This window comes from Papaver somniferum, chromosome 6 (assembly GCF_003573695.1).
Source record: "Papaver somniferum cultivar HN1 chromosome 6, ASM357369v1, whole genome shotgun sequence".
Lineage (NCBI taxonomy): Eukaryota > Viridiplantae > Streptophyta > Magnoliopsida > Ranunculales > Papaveraceae > Papaver > Papaver somniferum.
The window spans coordinates 5,690,812-5,717,629 of record NC_039363.1 but is presented as its reverse complement, the minus strand read 5'-3'; the positions used below and the strand labels follow the sequence as shown (position 1 = coordinate 5,717,629).

At 35.7% G+C, this 26,818-nt stretch overlaps 1 protein-coding gene across 1 annotated transcript; it reads left to right on the top strand.

Annotated features, from left to right (window-relative positions):
• Positions 1-19,913: 19,913 nt before the first annotated feature.
• Positions 19,914-21,326, top strand: LOC113285366 (protein EXORDIUM-like). Its single transcript, XM_026534272.1, has one exon. The coding sequence runs from the start codon at positions 20,230-20,232 to the stop codon at positions 21,184-21,186; it is 957 nt and encodes a 318-aa protein (XP_026390057.1). The 5' UTR covers positions 19,914-20,229; the 3' UTR covers positions 21,187-21,326.
• The last annotated feature ends 5,492 nt before the right edge of the window (positions 21,327-26,818 follow it).

The following is a 26,818-nucleotide window of genomic DNA, read 5'->3' as shown; positions in this document are numbered from 1 at the left end:
ACTCAGCGATTCTGCAACGTTATAATGACGCTACAGAATTCACTGTTACAAGAAGTATTGCTAACTGAAGATATGCGTGGCTATTGGACTATTACATAACTGTTGATTATAAGACCCTGATTGCAACTGTTTGTACAGCTTAATGTTCTTCAGATTAGGGTTCTTCTGTAGTGTCGTTTGCAACTCTTCTCCTTCACCTGCTGCTGCTACTTCTCCTCTGCAGCGTTTCGTTCTTCACAGCAACCACCCCAAACCGTCCGTGAGACTAGAAATTATACCACACATGGCAAAGAAATCCCGATAATTTCTTCCAAATCTTTCTCTTTCTTTTCACCCAAGTTAGGGATACTATTTGATTTTCATTCTCTTCTTTACTTTCACGGCTTCTTAAGCAATCCTGTCCATCCTAACTCTCTCTGTGATTGAATTAAATCTCAAGAAGAGATTCTTTCCTCTTTTTCACGTATCTTTCCATAAAATATCAAAACCAAACCCGATATAAGCTACTTCCTGAATCATTGAAGTAATCGAGTTTTCCGCAAATCAACAGCCAACTTTCCTGTTTTAACGCACACAACCTATTCGTGTCTTAATCCAATGAATATCTCCTTGAAATTCGATTGAAATTTTGGTCCACAAACCCGTAGCTTTCTCTCCTCCCCTGTTTTCGTGAAACAACAAATACCTTCCTTTTTAATCGAGCTTAGAACCATTACCCATCCTGTTATCAAGACAGGCCCAAACGGATTTAAGGTCATGAAAAAGTCCTCGTAAAACTCATCCAAATTCTTCACAGCAATGCACGCACACAAGAAAATAAATTCCCGCCAAATTTTCATTTGAACTAGGAAAGATGAAGATGCCCCCCTAACCAGAGTAGGGTGCCATTAGCAGTAGGGTGCAAATAGTAGATCTGGTGTGCAAATAATGATGGGTTATCCCTTATCAACTGAGTGCCCCTTATCCAAAATGGGGATCCAAATAGCAATTTTCCTCCGGGTGCCTTTATAAACTTTTCGAGCCAATTTCTCCACAAAAGCTTATTTCTCCAACAACACCAACAAAAACATAAAATAATCAAATAAGTATAAAATCGAGCACTAACAATACATATAATTGAGATCAAAATAGACACATAAATGCGTCTATCAAATACCCCCAAACTTATTATTTGCTAGTCCTCGAGCAAATCCAAAATAGAATAAAAATCCTAACTCACTGTTGCAGGTATTGTCGATTGCATTTAGCGTATGCAACAATCCTTTAAACCCCTAGGTGGCCCTAGTGGACGAGTTATAGTCTCGAGAGGGCTTACAAGAGATATACCCACAAAACTTTACTCCAGACGCTAGCTATCTATGCAGAACCTTGGAAGGCACTAAAGAATCTCCTTGGTTGGCATACTTATTGACTACAGGAGGAAGTACCCTGATGCAAAATTCCAATTGTTGCACACGAGTTTGCACTCAAGCATACTAAAATTTATACATAAGTGAAAGATCTCTACTCAGATAGAATATGGACATCATAACCAGAGTCAACTAATCAGATGGATAAATTAAGATGATGGATGTAGAAAAACGTAGATGGTTTTGATGTTGACTAAGGTGAACGGTGTTTCCCATATCTTTCTGAAGGCCACTGCCAAAACGAACCTATCCTAGTGGACTGAGATACTGGTCTGACTAATATCAACACAACTGGCATATACAAGGGAACCAATGGTCGATAATCCTAACTCTAGGTCAACTCAACTGGCATATACAAGGGTACCAGTGGTCGACTTTATTGAATTTATTCCGGTTGGTCTGGTGGTCTGGTCTCAATTTTTTTTTCATAATAATTCTTTTTGTTTTGGTATCTCAATCACTCTATTTCACCCTAGCAGTGGTAGCAACTTGATTCGTGAGCTCCACCTAATCACTTAGAGAAACATATTTTAAAAAGAAAACAAAATAAAAACAGAGGTGAAAAGGATTCAACGAGATATCGCGAAACTACCATGTTTTTTTCTCTAACACTTGAGCTCTGTGCTTTTATGAATAGACTCTTTATATGTTTCCATCTAATCAGATTGGTTCCTCAACTCCTACAACCAAGATGCTTCCATCCACTTAGATTGGTTAGTGCCATCCTTATAAGGCATAAATTTCTAGGCTCTGGAGTTTATTTATTGCAACTAAAAGTTTCTCCCGTACCCCCAAACTTAAATCTAACATTGTCCTCAATGTTCTAAAGATAAAATTTAAAACATGAACAAGGAGAAACTGTTACCATTTGAAGAAAAAGAGTTAAGGAAAGATATTACCTTGTTGCATGAGAATGGGTTACCTCCCAAGAAGTGCTAAGTTTAACGTCTTCAGCCAGACTAAGAAATGATTAGTCAGCTCATAGAATCATAAAGTAATAGCCTAAATATTTGTGGGTCATCAAAACCAAATAAAGCTATCACAAGTAAAAGGAATCTGCAACATGCCAAGAAAATAAACAAATAAAGCATACCCTTGTCTAGCTTCTTGTTTAAGACAATTACATCTAGCTGTGGTTCAGGTTCAGGTTCTATAACTGAGTCGAGATAAAATATTTCATGGAATGCATTTCCTCGTAGCTAAGATCCGATTCAGGTATAAGAGTCTGGAAATACTCAAGTAAAAACTTTGAAGCACATAATAATAACCTAAATAACTGCGGATCCTTAAAGTCAATCATTTTTGACTCACATAATTGACCATGATGAAAGTGGTGGTCAATCTTCGGCAAATGTGTCGATACTAATCTCCTAAAGTACTTAGGCTTAGTCTCAAAACTTAATAATTGACACATTTGAAACTCATACGTTCTCACATTTAGAAGAAAAATATTTGGTGGGAAAACAAAGTCAATATGTGTATCATAGCCTGGATAAATCACATCAACCAGAGGATGGGTTTCTAACAACTGGACTTTTTCCTGGACATCATTAGGTTCGGGAAAACGTGTCTGAAGATAATTTTTTAAAATGGTAGAGGTACATATGTCAAGTTCCAAGTGAGGGATCTCTATAAAAGCTAAATGTAATGAACAAGGAGAATGATAACCACCCCCAAACTTAGAGTTTTGGGTGTCTCTAGATAGACTAGATACAATTTTCCTAATTTCTAGATCATCATAATCATGAAAATGGTCAATTGGTTCGTGTAGATTATACTCAGGTGATGCATCCTCACTCATATTTAAAAGCTCTACGAATTCATCTTCTTCGTCTGAGAGTATGGTTTTTAAGTCGTTGGACTCTAAAATAATATTCTCAGAATAAACTCGTTCCTCTAAATCATTATCGACTTCGTAACTAGGAAATTCTACATCATCTAAAGAAGTGGTATCTCTAGTCAAATCCTCGTCCTTTTGAATAGGTGAATAATCATTAAAATTATCGGGATTTGAACCAGAAATAACACTATCATCATAAAGTTCTTTTGAAGTAACAAATTCCTGATCACTAATGTCAGATTCTTCATCAACGCTATCCTCATCATAATTATTATAACAACATGAAAATGGTTGAACCTCATCTAAATAGGTAGTGTTACCATTATAACCTCGTCATCTTGATTATAACTCCTCATTTTCAAGGGTACTATTGGAAACACTGTATTGAAAATTAAGACTATCTTGAGCCAATTTCCACAATCCTATTTGTACTCTCAGTAAATTGCTTAAGAGTCTCTTCTAGAGACATCTTTATTGACTGCTCGTGTGGAAGAATGTTACAGGTTTCTTTCACAAATAAGGTATAAATCTTGAGAGCCTCTTCTAGAGAAATAGAGGGATTTTTTTTCTCATATGACTGGTGGGTGTGCGAATAGTAATTGGTCTTACCCTGGTATGACCAACAACCTTGAAAAGGTGGATGTTCCCAACCACTATTCACACTATGGTCAAAGTCGTAATGTCCATTTTGAAATTCAGTCGGATATTCATTGTATTGGCTATTGTAATACCAGTTCGACTAACTATTTTTGCACGGGTTTGTGTTGTCAAATAAAACCCACTGACAGGGGATTCGTGGATGGATAGAGTCTTACCTCCCGTGTCAGACGGGCAATGAACCGTTGAAGTCGACTCAGTCCATCGACTCCTATGTCAGTGTACGAACCCGAGGGGCCGAGACAGTTTCGTAACTGTCGTCCTTCCCTGCAAACAGTTTATATTTAATTTTAGCCACTCCTTAGAGTTTTAAAAATAAAGTCCAATGTCCCAAAAATAAAGTTCAAAATTGTCAAAAAATAAAAAGAAAAATTACTAAAATAAAATCATATTTACAGTCTCTAAAAATAAAATAATTATATACAAAATCTTCTTCTTCCCTCCTTTTGGATTCTTCTTTTCCTTCCTTCTTTGGCTTTGCTTTACTTTTCAGCACTTTCTCTCTTTTTATTTATCTCAGCTCCATATCATTAATCAAAATAAATATCTTATTTGTAACAAAGAAAAAAAAATAAAATAAACCTAAAACAAATCTAAATACAAGTCCGCGTCTGCGGCGCCAAAAATTGATTTAGTTTTTAAAGGGTACGTAAAGTTCGTTCAACTCGGTCTTGTAAAGGTTTGATTTACGACTTTAAAATAGAAAACACTAGAGGTTGTCACAATATCGAGAGATACTAGGACTTCGGATTTCACTATTAATCACATTCAATTGGTTCATATAATGATTCATAAGATCTTTTGTTGACTCGTTTCTTTGCCAGAAGTAGATTTCTAAAACATTAGATGTAAGTCACAAGCATGGTGTATCAAAATCTCCTATGCCTAAGCATACACCATCAAATGAAATCACAGCTAATTAGTGAAAAACATAAATCAATTAAAACAAGTGGAAAATTCATAAAAAATCAATTATAGTTACCAATCAATTGTGAAATACGGCTTTCTCCATCATCCCAGTGTTGGGGTTTAGCTCTTCATACAAAAACAAGATCAAAAGATTTATTCATGGCTCAAACGGTGTTTTATTGAAGAAATTATACAACTCAGTGAATCTGTAACACTAAAGAGGCGCTACAGAATTCACTGTTACAAGAAGTGTTGCTAACTGAAGATACGCGTGGCTATTGGACTGTTACAGAACTGTTGATTATAAGACCCTGATTGCGACTGTTATGTGCAGCTTAATGTTCTTCATATTAGGGTTCTTCTGCAGTGTCATCTGCAACTCTTCTCCTTCTTCTTCACATGCTGCTGCTACTTTTCCTCTGCAACGTTTCGTTCTTCACAGGAACCACCCCAAACTCTCGACCCCCCGTCCGTGAGACTAGAACAACTCTTTTTATACCACACAGGGCTAAGAAATCCCGATAATTTCTTCCCAATCTTTCTCTTCCTTTTCACCCAAGTTACGAGATACTATTTGATTTTCATTCTCTTCTTTACTTTATTACGCGGCTTCTTAAGCAATCTTGTCCGTCCTAACTCTCTCTTTGATTGAATTAAATCTCACAGAAGAGATTCTTTCCTCTTCTTCACGTATCTTTCCATAAAATATCCAAACCAAACCCGATATAAGTTACTCCCTGAATCATTGAAGTAACCGAGTTTTCCGCAAACCAACAGCCAACTTTCATGTTTTAACGCACACAACCTATTCGTGTCTTAATCCCATGAATATCTCCCTGAAATTCGATTGAAATTTTGGTTCACAAACCCGTAGCTTTCTCTCCTCCCCTGTTTTCGTGAAACAACAAATACCTTCCTTTTTAATCGAGCTTAGAACCATTACCATCCTGTTATCAAGACAGGCCCAAACGGATTGAAGTTCATGAAAAAGTCCACGTAAAACTTATCCAAATTCTCCACAGCAAAGCACGCACACAAGAAAATAAATTCCCGCCAAATTTTCATTTGAACTAGGAAAGATGAAGATGCCCCCCTAACCAGAGTAGGGTGCCATTAGATCTGGGGCGCAAATAGTGATGGGTTACCCCTTATCAACCGAGTGCCCCTTATCCAAAATGGGGATCCAAATAGCAGTTGTCCTCCCGATGTCTTCATAAATTTTTCGAGCCAATTTCGCCGCAAAAGCTTATTTCTCCAAAAACACCTACAAAAACATAAAATAATCAAATAAGTATAAAATCAAACACTAACAATACATATAATTGAGATCAAAATAGACACATAAATGCGTCTATCAGGATGACAATTGAACCACTTTTTTTATTCACTCGACTACGAGAAAGACATATCGCATTTCTCTTCCTATGGATTCGAATTATTTTGTAACACTTACTTTTAGCTTCCTCTTTATCTTTCTTTGTTTTGCCTTGATAAAAGACACCCAAGATAAAAAAAGAAAAAGAAAAAAAAAAAGAAAAAAAAAGAAAAAAAAAAAGAGAAAGAAAACTTTCCTTTAGACCAAATAGTGAAATTTTGCTCGAAAAGCCAACATGGTCCATATGCCTCGTATATCAGTTTATTCTCATCATTTTGGTATTCTCTGTGGGGAACGCAACAGGAAGAAAAGAACACTAGGGGTCCAGCCCCTGGGACAAGAGGACCAGGGACTCAACATATAACCGATTTTTAGCTCATCGTGGAACAAGATCTAGCTAATAAACAAAATCCACGTGAAGGGATAGACACTAACAAGAGTTAAACGGCAGCGTTGTGTACCCATAAAGCTTAGATTTAAAGGCTATTATTAGAGAGAAGAAGTACACCACATTATTTTGTTGGGTCGTTTTCTACACAACCTTTTTTTTCTTTTGTTTTTTTTCCAAATTTTGTCTTCAAAAATTAATAACTCGAAAGAAAAAATTAAGCAAAAGAATTTTTATCGTTTTATGCAATAAAGACAAATTTAAGCTTTTTGAATTTGCTTTTCATTTCAAAAACCAAAAGCAACTCCCTCCACTCTAGATTTCCCGTTTTTCAGCTTCTTATCGGGACACTTACTTTTCAGTACGAATCCGGCCATGAGCTTTGCTCTTTTCAGCTTTGTTTAGCTTTTCATAATTAATGTGTTGCTTTAGATGAAAAGAAATAATAAAAACAAGGATGATTAATCATAAAGATAAGCTTGATCGTTGGAGTTGATTCCGTTGAACTATCTATGTGAAAGTCAGGTTTTACAAAACTGATTTGTAATTTTTACAACCAATTTAAAACCATAATTTCATGAAAATTCATAAAAAAGACGGCTAAACAAACTTTTTGTTAGTTTTAAAGCTTAAAAGGAAAATAAAAGTTAGTGAGTTCGGATAATGAATTCATTAAGATGAATAGATGTGGACAGAAACATTCATTTAGAGTCAGAGATAATGCCTGAGAAAAACTCCGCATCTAAGCAATTCTACAGTGAAATGTGATTGTTTATAAATGAAAGAGTAATTTAATAAGGAATTTAATGTCTTAGTTGGATTAGGTTAACTCTGATTCTGTCGATGACGAAAATGGTGTACAAACTACTACCCATAGGTTTCATCTAAATTTCAACAACCACATATTAAATTTGATTAATGTCGATCTCTAAGATATGGTCCAAATAGTATAAAAATATCTTATTTGTATAGTATAATTTAGTGGATTACTATTCTAATTTGATTTAGCATGTCGATGTTCTTATTTAGAGGCATCCAGCTGTGAGCTTATAAATGACCAGCAAACAGGGGGTAGATGCGGCTGCATTGTTCTAATACTGGCAGACAAGGTGACATATTCTCTCCTTTGATATTAGAAATATCAGTGCCTAATCCTCATAGATAGTTATAATGTTATATTCTAATGGTTTAAGCAAATCTCTTAATGAGATCATGGATTTGTATTGTATACTGATAAAGTGATGAAGCACACGAGTTATCTCTTTGGAATCTTATTCTCACTGTCTCTGGTCTAGCAGATACTCATACCAAGTTTATGGTCAACATTGGTTTTAGTAATCAAGTAATAAACTCTAAAATTATTGACGTGTATTAGCACTAACCACGTTGTGCACTTTTTATTCTCTTTATCATGCATGATGCATCCTTCGTCAAGTACCCGATAGAGTCAAACAGATTATAGGATGACAACAACGACATTGTGAGGTGCATGGAAAGAGAGATCAATGTTTAGCTAGGAGTGTTGAATCTGATTGAGCTGATTATCTTGAAAGACATTTCAGTTGAATAAACTCAAGCTCGAAAAATTAATAAGCAACGATGAAAAAATTTAAATGTGTAATTAATTTAATAGCTACTTGCTCGTAACCAGCTGTGGATGCTCATAGGATAATGACATGCATTACAACAATATTTGTTTTTTGATCAAGACTAAAACAGATTATCCACTGCGGGGATTGGTATCCGGATTACTTAAGGTTTACTTAAATGTTCGTTTCCCATTTCAAAACAGGATAAGGCAACTGCATTGTTCTTAAACTCCTAAACATGTGTTGGTAACCAAGAGACCAGTGGAATCGTTCACATCAGGCTTACGTACTTATCTTCTAAACTACGGTAACTTATTAACTTAATTTAATCATCAATTTAACTTATAGTACTAGATACATTATCATCATCATCCGGTCTTCAACAAAGACTGGTTCATGAACTTTGATTCCAATGCCTATACGATAAAACTATGAATTTATTTCGATATCCTTGCAAACTCTCTGTATACACATTATTAATTTTCCCCAGAGAATACTTCTCTGAATGAAATGAGCTATCAAGATATTAAAAACCCTGCATGATGCATGCACCATGCTCGCAACATACTGCAGCATTTATTTTCGATCGATATATCCATATCCTGAACAACAGTACACAACGGTCATATCATGAACACGTGAAATCTTAACCCTATTTAACCATGACGTATGGACCAACCCACTTTCATTATGGGAACAAAAACTCTTCATACACGTATAATGCACAGTACGTCCTTGATTTTTTAACTTTATGTGACCGAACTCCCAAAGTTTTGGCAATCCACATTGTCGCTATATGTTCCATACATTGTATTCGGATAAACTTAATGAATCGAGCATGTCAATTTCATCAGCAGTACCGCGCTTCATGATTCTAGGGACACGCCAGTATGGGTACATATGACTGCTGATGAGTTGTTGATTTATTATTGGATACATTGGACTAAAGTGTTTCTGTTCATCATGAGAAAATGCCAATGGTTGAGAGCAACATGGATAAGAATGGTGTGTTCGGACCTCCCATCCTGGTACATTTTTGTCCGCTTAGTTGAGAAGTTTTTTCCCACTGTTATATATGTGGGTGCAATAATCAAAAACAAAGAAAAATCAAATAAGAAAAAGTTATTGATACTTAGCTCCTTTATAATGGAAGTGATTGCTTTGACGAAACGAACAAGCTTCCCATATCTCCGCAACAGCAACAAGGCAAAACTTTGGAAAATAGAGTGAGTCACGTGTTCAACACGATGTTCTTAAGACATTAGCGCCCGGCTACACTCAAGAGTGATGCTATAGCCCTCACAGGATGGATATCTCCAGGATAAAACACCCTAATATACCTACTACTAGCATATGTAGTAGATGCTCAACTTGAGCTTGGCAACTCCGAAAAAAAAACCGTTAAGGAAAATCGCGAATGCTTAAAAACCGCTATAAAATATTTTCCCTTAGGGGTCCCTCTAAAATATAGAGCAACCCCTTTCCCATAGATTTTACAAAAGTAGTGAATTTCTTTATATAATTGACAAATACAACTTAAGAAGAAAAACTCCCCGATGTGGGACTAAAAGGTTTATATAGTTTCTTAAAACTACTAAAAATTGGAAACTCCACGATGTGGGACTAAAAAGTTTCATTCACAAAATAAAACAATAAATTATAATTTTTTATTAAAACTTTAAAAAATTATTTTTTTATTAATTGTTTTCCAACAATCCCCCACATGAATGAAAACTCAATAAAACATGAAAACACAGATAGATCTTGGTAAATAAACATCCCAACCTCACGATCCAAACAGACTGATCGTGCAAGTGTTGAAATCATACTAGTCATTTCTACGTCCTCTCCCTCACACAAAAGTGTGTTGACCCCAGGGTCATACTATGGATTGCATAAATCATAATAGTATTGAGAGCTTTCATCTTTAGTTCTCACATGGTGAGACTATAGGTATCTTTCACCAAAGTGAAAAAGCATGAACTAGTGAACCCTTAGTGACCTTTAGGTCCTAAGTTCCAGTAATACCAAAACCATCAAAATGAAAATCACATAAAAAACGCCGGAAATACCATTTTAGGCAGAGGTGTCCATGAGGTCTTGAACCTTTGCTTAGTGAGATATTACCAGAATTACTTGCTAGAGACAGTGAACTATGTATTGAACTGCTAGCATTTGATGTAATTCGTGATAACAACCACGGGTGATATCTCCAAGATTGCTGCCAAGCTCGTGCCGTTTTGTCCGTTTTGGCCCTGGACGTATCCTGTTTCTCAGAATGCTCTAGAGAATCAGCTCATATTCTCACAGGAAGCGACCCACTTCCTCATTCAGATAGGTGAGTTTCCATAAAGAGTGTTACTACTACACCCCACTTCAATCTTAAATTGAAACTATAGAACTCATTAAGACTTATTAAAAAGTCATCCTCCACATGCAGTCACACTATCACGTCTACACCATAGGGAAAGGACAGAGAATGAAAATCTCTGATAGTGTTTACCTTTACCCACCACAAATTAGTTGTCTCATTCGAAACCTTCATCATGGGATCTCCAGTCAGCAAGGTTGAGTATCCTTCATGGCAAGTTTAATATATGAGCTTAAGCCCCAACCCCCTCGATGCATTTTTAACTATCTCTTTGTACAAACCTTTCGTCAAAGATTGCGCGATATTTTCCTTGGACTTTATCCAATCAATGGAAATAACGCCGATTGAGATTAGTTATTTCTTAGCTTTAACTATTATAGCTTGGCTAACACAATGTATAGATATAGCTGGCACAGGCCTATGCCAAAGAGGAATGTCTTCTAAAAAGAATCTTAGGCACTCGGCCCCCTCTCATGCTTTATCTAACGCAATACTCTCAGATTCCATAATGAATTGAGCGATATGTTTGTTTGGAAATCTTCCAACAACAAACCCACATGTTAGAGTGAAACCATATCCACTCGTAGACTTAGACTCCTCTGAGTCAACTATCCAGTTTGCATCATAAAGTCCCAAGGACAACAAGATACCTTTCATAAATCAAAAGAGTATTTTAGGTACCATAATACTCTACTCAGTGCATCTGAATTCTCTTGCTCTGGACTACAATTATATCCACTTAACTTACTCACAATATAGGAAATGTCTGGACTCTTACAGTTCATTAAATTCATCAGACATCCTATAACTTTTGAGTATTCAAGTTAAGATACTCCACTACCCTTATTTTTCTTGAGACTACAAGAATAATCGTACGAATTACAAGCAGGTTTACAATCAGACTGATTGTATCTCTTAAGCACAACTCAACATAATGAGAACGACTAAGACTTATAAATGTTTGATTATCTTCTAATCCTCATCCCTAAGATTACATCGAAAGGGCCCAAGTCTTTCAAGTCAATGTTCTCATTCAGTGCATGTTTTTAGTGGAATTGATCACATCTATGTTTGTATCAAGCATATCATCAACATACAAGCATACAATTACACAGACATCCTTAACAAGTTACTTGTAGACATACTTGTCAGATTCATTAGTTTAAATCCACTATCCATTATCACATGATTAAATTTTCCATATCACTGTTTACGTGCTTATTTGAAAACCATACAAAGATTTTTCAAATTACAAACTTTGTATTCACAACCTTTCACTACAAAGTCTTCAGGTTGATCTATGTAAATTTCTTTACCTAATTCACGGTTTTAGAAAAAGCTGTCTTAACATCCATCTGATGTATCTCTACGTTCTTTATGGCAGCAATAACAATTAGTATCTCAACGGAAGTAATTTCCGTCACAATTGAATTAGAATCAAGGAAATATACACCTTCTTTTAGTTTATAGCCTTTAGCTACCAACTTAGCTTAATATTTTTCCACAGTTTCATCTACCTATCGTTTCCTCTTAAAGACTCATTTACATCCCATGGTCTTACAACCTGGAGGTAAACTAGCAAGCTCCCAAGTCTGGTTCCAACGGACTGAGTCCATTTCACTAAATGAAGCTTCTTACCAGAATGGGGTTTCAGTAGATATTAAGGCTTCTTTACAAGTCTATGGCTCAGACTAAGCTAGGCATGTTATGAAGTCGGTTTTATAAGAAGTCTCAAGTCTAATTATTTTACTTCTCTTAGGCTCAACATCAACTTCATCTTCCTTTAAAATAAGTTCTGACTATTTGAAGATAAATCTAGGGGATCAACAACACATCTCTAATGAGGTACAGGTTTAGAATAAACATGTTCAAAGAACTCAGCATCCCTAGATTCCGTAATAATATTCACACCAATGTCAGAAAAAATCTATTTGTAGAAGTATACTCAATATACCATATACGAAAACACAATCAACATTTTTGGTTTCAATCTAGTTCTTTTAGGAAGAGGAATTACAATCTTAGTCAAACGCCCCCACACTTTGACACATTCATAAGAAGGTCATATACCGTTCCATAAACCATATGGAGTTTCATCTGATTCTTAAAAGGGTACTTTATTCAGGATATACTAGTTAAGAGGACTGCCTCCCCCCACAAGGCCGCAGGTAATCCTGAACTAATCAACATGGAAATTATCATCTCCTTAAGGATACGGTTGTTATGTTCAAGGCTTCTAATTGGTTTCCAACTTCAAGTTTATACATCTTAAGGCTTCTAAGGCGTCATCCTTATCCTAAGCAAGTATACAAGATAGTACCTCGTACAATCATCTACGGAAGTTATAACCATCTTTTACCACAGTGGTTTTGGGTTGAACTCATGTCAACTAGGCCTAACTGAATTAATTCTAAAGGCTTAGAATTACTCTGAACATTTGTGCTAAAAGATTTTATAGCATATTTTGATTCTTCACAGATTTCACTTTTGTGTTCAAAATCCAAACTAAATTTGGGTACGAAGCCTATGCTAGCCAGTTAAGCATTGACTTATAAGTTTACGGTTCCAAGTCTACCACGTAAAACAATCAATCACACAAAGATATCACAAGAATCAACTACGTTCACATCATCAGTTTTTCCGTTAAGCTTATATAGACCCAAAGTCCTATAACTCTTGCTTAAAAAATCACTGCCTAGTTACAACAAGTTTTCCAGATTCAATTAAGATCTTAAATATTTTTCCATCTACAACAGAACAAGATACAAGATTTTCGCATATGCTCGGAACATGAAAACTTCATTCAATGTGAGAATATTACAGATATGAGCTTCTGCTCGACCTTTTCCTTTTATGCAACCTCTATTGCATATGAGTTACTCAATAAGAGTTTCTCGACATCCCCTATCCTATGATAGGAGGTGAACAGGTCTCTGTTTCAACAAACATTCTTGGTGGCTCCAGAGTCCACCTACTGGTCTCTCACATTGGTTATTAAAATAACTTCCGACATCATGCCACCAAACTCGTTCTAGTTTGTTTCAACTAAATTAGCATTAACTTTCTACTTATTAAGGTTTTTATGTTGTCTACAATTTACTGCCGCGTGGCCAGGAATTTTACAAACATAACACTCACCCTTAACTAAAGTAATTCCGGATTCAGGTTTACGAAATATACCTTTATCATGAAGACCATGCTTAGAGTTGCGTTCGATGTTCTCACCTTTGCCATCTTTGGAAGATTTGTTTCCAACCACATGCGGCTATTAGCCATGTCCCTCGGAGATGACACCTTTATTCACAAATCACAATTCCAAATCAGAAAGTAAAATATGAGTTTTGAAGATAACATCTATATATACAAACTTCGTTTGAATCAGCGTTTCAAAAAACTCATGGTTACCCCACAAAAATTAATTTAGTTAACAACAATTTTCTGCTCGTCAGAATTTTTCAGAAACGTTTTTCTGTTTTGTAAAATATCAAAAAAACTTTTACAACTCCAAAAATTCTGAAATTTTACGCGGGTAACTATCAGGATGTACTACGTTGTGTCAAAAGGGTTCATCGAAATTCCTTCTAGATTAAAAGATAAAATTGAAACTCTACAGCTGACCAGAAATTCGTTTTTGTTTTTTCACTCCACAATTAACATCCATGATTCACAAACCAATCAATCGTTTTCGATTATTACAATAATGTCTTAAGATTGTTGGGTGCAATAATCAAAAACAAAGAAAAATCAAATAAGCAAAAGTTATTGATACTTAGCTCCTTTATAATGGAAGTGATTGCTTTGACGAAACGAACAAGCTCCCCGTATCTCCGCAACAGCAACAAGGCAAAACTTTGGAAAATAGAGTGAGTCACGTGTTCAACACGCTGTCCTTAAGACATTAGCGCCCGGCTACACTCAAGAGTGATGCTATAGCCCTCACAGGACGGATATCTCCAGGATAAAACACCCTAATACACCTACTACTAGCATATGTAGTAGATGCTCAACTTGAGCTTGGCAACTCCGAAAAAAAACCGTTAAGGAAAATCGCGAATGCTTAAAAACCGCTATAAAATATTTTCCCTTAGGGGTCCCTCTAAAATATAGAGCAACCCCTTTCCCATAGATTTTACAAAAGTAGTGAATTTCTTTATATAATTGACAAATACAACTTAAGAAGAAAAACTCCCCGATGTGGGACTAAAAGGTTTATATAGTTTCTTAAAACTACTAAAAATTGGAAACTCCACGATGTGGGACTAAAAAGTTTCATTCACAAAATAAAACAATAAATTATAATTTTTTATTAAAACTTTAAAAAAATTATTTTTTTATTAATTGTTTTCCAACAATATAAAGAGATAAGAAGTGAAGAAACAATTCACAGACGCCTTTAGATATTAAGAATTGAATAAGTCTTACAAAGAGAAGACAACCCTAATAAAGATGTCTGAGAGAAAACAGCTAAACACACTCAAAAGACAAGACACCCAAACATAAAGTAAAAACAGAAAAGAGAAAATTACATTCTCAGTAACTCAGTTACTCTCACAGCCCCCCTCAAACTTATAGTTCTGCAAGTACATAAGTTTGGATGCCAAGAAAAGAAACAGTTGAACTCCCAAGCCTTTGGTCATGATATCAGCAACTTGATGCTCATAGGGAACATATGATACTTGTAGAAACCCATTCTCCACCAAATTGCATATGGTATGATAGTCAATTTCTATGTGCTTGGTTCTAGCATGGAAGACTGGATTTGTGGCTAGACTACCAGCACTAGTGTTGTCACAAAATAGAGCAGATGGAGAAGATAAAGTAATACCCAAATCAGCAAGTAAATATGATACCCATAACATCTCTGAACTGGTAACTGCTAAGGATTTGTACTCGGCTTCGGCAGAGGAACGAGAAAGTGTTGGCTGCTTCTTTGAACTCCAAGAGACTAAAGAATGACCAAGAAAGATGCAATAACCTGAGGTGGACTTACGAGTATCAGGGAAGCCATCCCAATCAGAGTCTGAATAAGATTTTAAAACATCACAAGGTCCTGCAGATAGAGTTACACCAGAACTGACAGTGTCATTCACATATCGAAGAATTCTTTTAACCAGCTGAAAATGAAGAGAAGTTGGCATGTGCATAAAAGGCATACATAGTTCACAGCAAAACACAAATCTGGTTTAGTGAGGGTTAAATACTGTATGCCACCAACAAGGCTTCTATATAGTGTAGAATCTTCATCAGATAATACCACTCCATGATGAACATATACTCTTGGACCAGAAGTAACTGGTGTAGTTGCAGGAGCACAATGCAGCATATCATCTTTCTGAAGTAAGTGAAGTGCATACTTTTTCTGAGATAATAAGAGAGTATTAGAAGTTCTTTGACATTCAATACCCAAAAAATAATTCAAATCCCCTAAATCCTTCATAGAGAATTCCTTGCTTAAGACAGATATAAAGGATTGAAGCAACTCAGAGGATGAACCTGTCAGTAGTATATCATCTACATACAATAAAAGAAGTATTATCTTGGAGCCGGACATATAGATGAACATAGATGTATCACAGACAGATTTGATAAAACCACGCTAAGTAAGAAAGCCACTGAACCTCTCAAACCAAGCTCTAGGAGCTTGTTTGAGTCCATACAACGATTTCTTTAAACGATATACATAATTAGGATGAATGGGATCTTCAAAACCCTTAGGTTGTTTCATATAACCTGTTTCATGTAATCTTCCATGCAAGAAAGCATTAGACACATCAAGCTGTCTAATGGACCGGTTTCTTGATAAAGCCAAAGTAAGTACACATCTGATTGTGGAAGTTTTCACTACAGGGCTGAAGGTTTCAAAAAAATCAACACCATCCTGCTGAGTACAACCCTGAGCAACTAATATCGACTTATATCTTTCTATGGTACCATCTGAATTATATTTAAGCTTGTATACCCACTTACTACCTAATACATTCATTCCGTTCTAAAATGGAACTAAGTCCCATGTATCATTTTCCTTTAAAGCTGTATTCTCAGTTGTCATAGAATGAACCCACTTAACCTCCTTAGAAGCAACTTTATAATTTTAGGATCAATTTCAGAATGCAAAACAGAAGCAAATGCTTTTGGTAATGTATAAAGAGAATAATGATGAGCAACAAAATCAGAAGGAAGTGACTTTGGTTTTGAAGCACCAGTTTTTGACCTTGTAGTAATGGTTGTAGTAGGTATAGTAGTGGTAGGTACTGAGACTGGTTCTGGTGGGTTTTTATCTTGAGTTATTGAAGTAGTAAGGTAAAGTGAGGCATCTGATGGATGTGGAGACTCGGAAAGAGTAGATGGTGAGTCAGACAGTGGCATAAAAGTAACACTCATAGGAATAATAACCATATCAGAATCATCAGTATTCTTAGCAGAGGGAAGTAAGGTAGACTCAGAGAAAGGAAAAGTTGTCTCATCGAAAATTACATGACGAGACAGAAAAGTCTTTTTACTAGAAGGGTCATATCATTTATAGCCTCTATAAAGAAGACTGTATCCCAAAAACACACACCTAGAAGATTTTGGGCTGAGTTTATCATTTCTATAAGCAGTTAAGTTTGGGTAGCAACTACAGCCGAACACTCTAAGCAAGCTATAATCTGGTAGATCATTGTATAATACTTCAAAAGGTGATCGAAAGTTCAATACCTTTGTTGGTGTTCTATTAATAAGAAATGTAGCAGTGAGAAAGGAATCAAACCTGAAGTGTTTAAGTAAATAAGCCTTGAAAGCAAGAGTATTGCCAGTTTCAGTGATATGCCGATGCTTTCTCTCTGTTATACCATTTTGCTGTTGAGTATGTGGACACGAAATTCTCAAAGAAATCCCATTAGAGTCAAGAAAACATTTAAAAGACCCTTTTGTTAACTCATAAGCACCATCACACTGAAAAGCAACAATTGTAGTAGATAGAAAGTTTTCATTCACAGCCTTGAAGTGTTGAAAACACTTAAGATCATCAGTCTTAGTAGTCATAGGATAAATCCAGTGGAAGCGACTAAAATCATCAATGAACACTATGTAGTATTTGTATCCTTCAAGTGAAATGACAGGTGCAGGTCCCCAGACATCACAATGAACAAGAGCTAATGGTTTTGAAGATACTCTATTTGAAGAATTAAAGGGTAGTTTCACATGTTTTCCTAACTGACAATCATGACAAATAGAAGTAGTAGGTGTTGATGACAATTGAATTGCAGAATTGTTATGTAGTTTACTCAAAACAACACTAGAAGGGTGACCTAACAATTGATGCCAAAGAGTAGGATCAGCAATTATAGAAGAGAATGACACTTTAGGAACCATCTGAATAGGGTAGAGATTATGATAGACTGGTCCTTCAGCTACAACTTCATGTGTGGAAATATCCTTAATATTATAACCCCAATAAAACAATTCTAATGACACATTATTGTCCTTAGTGAATTTGCCAACACAGATGAGATTCTTGCAAAGAGAGGGTACTAATAAAACATGATTCAAAACAAATTCTGCATTATCAGTTGTTAAAACTGAAGAGCCAGTATGTGTGATGGGAAGATACTTACCATTCCCAACCATGACATGATCATTGCCTGCCTCTGTAAGGTACAAAAGTATGTAGCAAAGCAGGATTATTAGTCATATGCGCAAAATCTGCTGAATCTGGAATCCATTGAGAGCTCTCAACAACATTAGAAGTATCAACTATAGAAGCAGAACAAGTATAAAAAGCTTGAGGTGATGCAGACCCATCGGAAGAAGAACAAGGTGAGCCAGAAGTAGTGTAAAAAACCTGAGGTGCTGATGAAGATTCACCAGTCTTGAAAGTATTTTTAGATTTATTAGAAGTATAAGAATTTGGTGTGGATTCAACATATCGAAAACGACATCTCTTAGCTGTATGACCGTCAAGTTTACAAATTTGACATTCAATTTCAGAAAAATCAGTTGGTGTGTTATCATAAAATCGAGGCCCATCAACAAACCTAAGAAGGTTGGTACTCATCAGAATAGATTCAAATCGATGCCGCCATAGTAAGAAATTTGTGTTATCAAGCTTGAAAGAAACAAAGTTTGAGATGTTCTGAAAGGGTAAAGTAAAGTTGAGGTTCCACTGTTGAAATTGATTAGCAAGATTATTCATATCATTGGACCCAGATTCAGTTGACGGAGGAGTTGTCGTCGAGTAGTATTTAGGATTTAGATGAAGTATTTAGGGTTTGAAGGATCAATAACACTGGTAATCTAATACCATGTTAGATAAAAGAGATAAGAAGAGAAGAAACAATTCACAGCCGTCTTTAGATATTAAGAATTGAATAAGTCTTACAAAGAGAAGACAACCCTAATAAAGATGTCCGAAGAAAACAGTTAAACACATCCAAAAGACACGACACCCAAACATAAAGTAAAAACAGAAAAGAAAAAGTTACGTTCCGAGTAATTCAGTTACTCTCACACCCACCTCATGAACGAAGAATCCCACACAAAACTATCCACATTGATCATACAGAATTCTAACTTAGGGGATAATAGAATCAGAGGCAGAGACATCAAATGCCACCCAAAGTCTATTATGCACATTAATAAAAATTAGTGCAATTAGTCAAGCAAAATAACTATCAGGAAGATGGCCAAGTAGTTTGATTTCTCTTAACGCTTACTCTCAGAATAAATACTTTTATTAATAAATCGCTTCTTAGGAATTTGCTGGGAAGAAAAAAAGATCAGATATGGACGGGGAGATCCGTGGTCTTAACTTTCCCCAAAGATTGGTTAGGTACTTGAGCCATCAGAAAAAATAAAAACAAGTAGCCAAGTAAATTTGTCAGATTAGCAGCTCCTTGAAACACCTTAGCAGTTAGCACCATTCCCATTTCGTTGGACTTACTATATGACCACCACCTCCACCAGGTAGTTTGTAAGGGTTTGCCTGAAGTTTTCATTCATTCAATTTCTGTATAAAGATAAGGTATATACTACGATACTACTAGTATTGGATTCTCACCATCAATTAAATAAGCTTCCTAAATTTTTTAAGTGTTTCAGAGTTCAGAACTTCGTGCAGAAATATTTAATCTTAGATTATAACACCTTACATTATTGGTATCATTTATTTACCCTGTCATGACGTAAGGGTAAGTTCCTTCTGCGAAAGTAACCAACCAATATTAATATTCTTACTCTTTCACTAATCTCTATGAATCTTCATCTCTATACTCCCTCCATTAATGTAACTTATTTACAGTAGTGCTATGTACAACTGTATATAGAGCAGGCAGGCAGCACTAGCTTTAGCATCCGATGTCATTTTTCACATCATTCATGACCAAACTGATTTTTTCACCAAATCTCTGTACAGTAATTAACTACTAGTATGTAACTTTCAACTCTCATTAATTAAACTAAGTACTAAAAAGCTTGATAGAGATATGATACTCTCTTAATCCCCGTGATCTCTCACTTTCTAGGAGCGTACTACTCTAATTTTTACTTCTTAGTTCTATAAAGCCAGCCAGGATACAACCAAAACATCCATATCCATTTAAACTTGCTTACTTCATCCATCTTTCTCTATTTAAACTCACATTCTTCTCCATCAAACCACACATCACCTTAAACCCTTTCTCATGCTTAGACCACTTCTCCAAAACCAACAAAAATGGGCTCCAGAGTTATTCTTAATCTTGTATTATGTTTTCTTGTTGTTTTAAGCTGTTCATGCAATTCATGTTATGGTAGTGCAAGAAAACTCACTGCTCTTTACAAACCACCACCAATGGTACTCAAATACCATAATGGCAAACTTCTTGAAGGAAACCTCCCTGTATCAATTCTATGGTATGGTAAATTTACATCCACTCAAAAATCCATTGTTTCTGATTTCTTTCTCTCTTTAAACCCAACATCAAGAAATCACCTCCAACATTCATCAAAGACAACAACAAATCCTTATGTTTCTCATTGGTGGGAAACTGTTCAAACCTACATGAAAAATGCACAAAAGAAACAAACCCACATCATATTATCCAAGCAAACCACAGATGAGAAGTACTCACTAGGAAAATCCCTCACAAGATCACAAATCTCCGAGTTGAGTCAGAGAGTTAACTCAAAACCAGGCACAATCACACTCGTTTTGACTGATAAAGATGTTACAGTTGAAGGATTCTGCATGAGTTCTTGTGGATTTCACGGTTCTAACAAAATGAAAAACTCAGCTTTCATTTGGGTTGGTAACTCGGTGACTCAGTGTGCTGGTCAATGTGCATGGCCGTTTCATCAACCGATTTATCGTCCACAAGATAAACCACTAGTTGCACCAAATGGCGACGTTGGTGTTGATGGCATGATTATGAATATTGCTAGTTTATTGTCAGGAACCGTAACAAATCCTTTTGGTAACGGTTATTTTCAAGGTACGGCTAACGCGCCACTCGAGGTTTCATCAGCGTGTCCTGGAGTTTATGGGAAAGGGGCGTATCCTGGGTACGCCGGGAATCTTTTGAGGGATACGGATACCGGCGGAAGCTATAATGCCCATGGTGTTAACGGTCGGAAGTATTTGTTACCTGCTCTGTTTAATCCTACAACTTCCGAGTGTTCTACTTTGGTGTGAGATAATATAGCAAGTAGTATGTAATAGGGATTCTAATAGCCATTGATATGTGACACGTGTATGCGTGATGTAGTTTTATTAGCTACATGTTTATACAGATAAATGAAATTCTTATAATCATCTTGCTTTTTACTGTTTAACGGTGGTGATTTCATGGGTGTAATTTTAACTTTGATGGTGTAGAAGCAGAATGGTTCAGCTGACTCGAGTACGGTTCTTGTGGGCTTGCAGAATCTCAAAATATGATACAGATTATGGCCCACTAAGATATGAAATTTCGAAGCAACCTTATAAATTACGAAATTTGGTTCATCGTAAAGAAACAGTATGCTCAAGGCATGGGGAAATTCGGCTCATGGTTACTTTAAAATATCTGAGCAATTTCAGGGCAGGGCTTTAGATTACACCAATAGACAATGTTACTCGATAGTGCCATCAAAAGAAATGAAATAAGGTCCTCTGATTTACCGGGCTTATATTAATTCGAGGTTTATTAGAGAAGTTACTATATTCCACGAGGGTTAACACTTCATAGTACCGAATTACAACAACCTGTTAATTATATGAAATTTGGCTACACCTTTAACAGCTTTATCTTTACTCATGAAAGAATTTCCACAATTTTAAGAGCCCATCTTATATCAAAAGCAAATAAGAGGCATTGAGCAAATTCAATTACAAGGTAATATAATTCTTTTTTAAAGGACTGCAATACCCAATACTTTAAAATGCAAATGATTGACAAATTCTTATCAATAGGATGGGAAACTGTGGACGATTGGAGTCAGTCATTATGTAGGCAACGAATGTAGTGATTAAAAACCTTAGAACACTAGGCGAAAACCAAATTGACTGGAAAATGTTCGTTTTTGGAGCACATGATAAGAAAATCAGGAAAGTCTTGAAACAAATCCAGACTCCTAATGACGCAGTACGCATCAGTAATCCTTTCACACAAGAAAACATAAACAAAAAAACCATAGTACTAGAAAATTTATACGATGTTCAAGAATCAATAACAAAACAATTATCAAGGGATAATACAGTTAATTTAGGTGAACGTAATACAAAGTATTTTCACATCAAAACTCTAAAAAGAAGGAAACCTAATAAGATTGACTGTTTGACAAATCAAAATGGCAAGGTTGTTTCGGATAAATCTGAAATGAATGCTCTTCTAAGAAACCATTATGCTGGTTTGTTTACTATTTCCCCCACCACGAATGACCATGAGATTCTGAAGCTCATCCCAAATATAATAACTGAAAAAGACAATTCAGACTTAATGGCCATCCCTAGTGAGTCTGAAATATGGACATAGTCAAAACCATGAAAGCTAATAAATCACCAGAACCAGATGGGGTTCCGAGTAGGATTTTTTAAACATATCTGGGAGCTAATAGGATCCCAAATCGTAACTTTGATTAAAGAAATTTTCAAAACTAAGACAATCAACCCAAAACCGAATGAAACTTTTCTTTTATTTATACCAAAAATGAAACATCCTCAAAGTTCAAACGACTTCAGACGGATAGGATTAAGCAACACCCCATATAAAATTTGCTCTAAAATGATGGCAAATAAACTCAATAAGCATCTAGAAGTAATGATATCACCTTATCAGTCTGCTTTCATCTCCACTAGACAGATTGCTGACAACATAATTTTAGCACATGAAGTCATCCACTCATTAAAAAAGATTTAGACTAAGAATGGGGGGTTAGGGGTTAAAATTGATATGTCGAAAGCATTCGAAAGAGTGAGTTGGGAGTTTCTAAAGAAAGTTATGCTAGCTTTTGGATTTAGTTAAGACTGGTGCTCCTTAATCTCCCAATGTTTATCCACTGCTTCGATAGCAGTACTTCTCAACCGCATTCCTAGAGAATTCTTTTCTCCCTCCCAAGGACTGAGACAAGAGGATCCTTTATCCCCTTATCTATTTCTAATATGCATGTAGGCTTTCTCTGGATTACTTATAGCAAAAGGACAAGAAAGGAAAATAACTGGAATTAAAATAGCTAGACATACTCAATCTACTTGTCATCTCTTTTTCGCAGACGATTGTCCGCTTTTCACAAAAGCGAGTTTGATAAGTTGCAATAACCTGCTTTATATCATAAATCAGTTTAGTCTGGCTTCAGGGAAGTTAATAAATTTTAACAAATCCGGGGTATTTTTCAGTAAGAAAATACACTCGATCAATGAATGATGGTCAAACTCTTAAAGATAAAAAAAGAAATAAACATTACAGACTCTTATTTAGGTACACCACTCTTCATTGATACATCTAAGATAAAGACTTTCGACAACATAGTTCAAAAGATGGAATCCATGGTTCTGAGTTATAATGATACAACTTTGCATCAGGTGAGTAGGTTTGCAATAAATAAATCTATTTTAACTAGTTGCCAGTTTATCAAATGGGTTGTTTTTTACTGCTCAAAAAGATTACTAAAAGGGTAAACTCAACTCAAGGTACTTTTGTTGGGGAAAGAAAAAACATCAAGGTTGCTACTTAAAAGGTTTTGATTTCCTGTGCAAGCCTTAGTTATGGGAGGGCTAGGTTTCAAAGATGCAAATAAAAATGAATCTGGCTATGATAGCCAAACTAGCATGGATATTAGCTTCATAACCAAAGACACTGTGCGCTAGTATTCTAGTATAATGAAACTTGGATGTGGAAATGCATAAAACAGGGATTGTCAATCATACACAGATTCAGTTGTTGGGAAGTAGGAGATGGCAAAATAATTAATATTTGGACAGACATTTGGTTACCAGACTTAGATGAGACTCTTGAAGAACATTGTGGTTTAATCCTAAATTCTTAAACACTCGAAGCTGAGTTATTCAACTCAGATACACAGAAGATGAGTTCAGAAAAAATTAGAAATAACTTTCCTTCAAACATTTCAGAAATAATATTAAAGATCGAACTCTTTCCCGACGCAAATGGAAAATGAAAAAAGACAGCTTACAATGGTTTTTAACAAAATAATGGTAATTTCACTGTGAAATCGATGTATGACAAAATGCAAAACAATGTTCAGAATCAGTCTACTCAGGCCAATGTTGCTTTCTAGAAATCCATAGAGAATCAAGATTTTCTTGTGTAAATGCATTCACAATGCATTACCAATTAGGAAACTACTAGGTCAATATCGAGAAAATATCGATTTACATTGCACTTTCTGTAATCATCCATGTGAATCTTTGAAACATCTATTTTTTGAATAAGGTTGATATGAGAGTAATCATACGAACCAACATGGTGTACACGCACTACACCATATTTCCAGAATAGCAACAGCTGTGTGTAGTTGCAAAAGGGACTTTCAACAGTAGCAAGCCGTTGCGAAAGGTGGCGTTGCATTTTTTTTGCAACAACTCTTGAGCCGTTGCGGGAAAAAATCGCAACAGTTTTCAGTTCACCGAAGTGTTTTTACCGGTTTTGCAACGGTTTGGCTATTGCGAAAAGGTTTAGCAACTGGTGGTTGTTGTTGTTATATTATTGTCGCAACAGCTTGAAGCAGTTGCGAAATTTAGAACCAAAAAAACTTAGAACGGCTAAACTTAGCCGGTTCGGGATTTATTATTCTGGTTCTAAATTTAGCAACAGTTTTTGACCGTTGTTAAATTTTTGCAACAAGAAAAAAAAGTCAAGTTAACTTTTCGTTGACCTAATCAAGAGTTCCTGCAACATTCTCAGGCCAAATACTATTAAGAGACACATTGAGTGCGCACTGAACAAAGAAGTCCTCTATTACTAATAAAAAAGCTCAGGCCAATTCTTGTAGTCTTGAAAGTGGTAGTAAAAGTTCGTTGATCGGACTTGTAAAGATTTAAAAATAAAAATATATACAAAAAAATATTAACACTGGTGCGAGAAACTGGGGCTTAGGATTCGGCCAAATTCATTTCTTAAATGGTTCAGAAATTAATTCTAGGCAATTATAATTCAAAACAAAATGAATATTAACTATATTCTTTGCCAAAGTAGATTTTGAAAAATATTACTTGTATTTCTTAAGCATGGCATATCAAAAATCCCTAGGACTAAGCATAAACCATCAAATGAAATCACAAATAATTAATTAAAATCTTAATTCAATTAAAATTGGTGCAAAAAGTAAATAAAGAATTAAATAAAATTACCACATGGATGAATTAAGGCTTCCTCCGTCGTCCCAGTGTTGGGGTTTATCTCCTCATATTAATCATAATCTCAAAATACATGTATAAAGCTCAAAACTTGATTAAAGGGAGTAAAACAATTGAACAGAAAAATTGCAACAGAAATAATTGTTGCAAAGGCGTTGTTCAACTGTTACAAGAAGAACGATACAAATGTTATGCTGTTGCAATACCCAAACTACGACCCACTGCTCTGCGTCGTAGTGTGGGTCGTAGTGTGGTGTCATCTCTAAAGCTGACTGAAGAAAAGGGGAGACACATCCACACGACTGCTAGATAAATAGATATCCGCTATACAGGTAGATAAACATTGTAAGATGCGTCCGCTGCTTTACAGCTGGATAAGATTAGGAGAGAGATAAAAATGAGAGGGACATCTGCTACACAGCTGGACTAATTACGTGTGATGAGTTAAACCAGTGCTAGAAAGATTTTGTGTCAGATTGAAAGCAGACTAACAAAGCAACCAAAATGCATCTTTCTTCGACTCTCTCACAGTGCTCAGTAGAAATAACGTCTTCTTCGGTCTTCAACTGTTGATGATAAACTCTCGAACCTCATAGAACCTTGACAATTAACTCTTCTCTTTGATTTCTTGCTTGACTTATAAATTTCTTCTTTCCTATGGCCTTATTGAAAAAAAAGAACGTAATGATGTTTTTTTTTTTTTTCATTTCATTTTTCATTTTTTTTTTTTTTTACAAGACAAAAATTTACATGGCCATGAGAGAAGGACTTTAGAACTTGGATCTTCAGAACTTGTGATGTCTTGATATCATGAACTTCAACAACTTATATCATTTGCTCTTGTACTTCTTGTAACTAAGTCTTCAACTTTGCATTTTGAATTATTCTTTTCTATTGTTGCTTCTAAACCTAAAACGTCTTCAACTTTCTTCATAGGTTTTGATGTCGCTCCGCTTGTTGATGATGATAAGTTTCTACTGAGAGAGAGTCGCAATCCAGTAACTAAGACTACATTGTGAGGTTGCTTTGTCTTTCTGGCATTTCCCTGACCTACTTGCCTTTCCATCATGTATGGTTAGGTCCATCACAGTTACCCTCTAAAAGGAACGAGTTCTCTCCTGAATTTCAAGGATCTCAATGTCTTTTTCTCTAATGTCTCAATAGGTTGTTATCTCTAGCATTCCAATTTCTATCTTTTCGGTGAGAAACAATATGTAAACTTAGCTAACCGGGTACTATGTGACGCTAGAAGTTTCAAAGATGCGACTAAAATGTTTCTCCCATACCCCCAAACTTAAATCTAACATTGTCCTCAATGTTCTAAAGATGAAACTAAAAGCATGAACAAGGAGAAACTGTTACCATTTGAAGCAAAAAGAGTTAAGGAAGGATATTACCGTGTTGCATGAGATTGGGTTACCTCCCAAGAAGTGCTAAGTTTAAAGTCTTCAGCCAGACGTAGGAAAGGTTT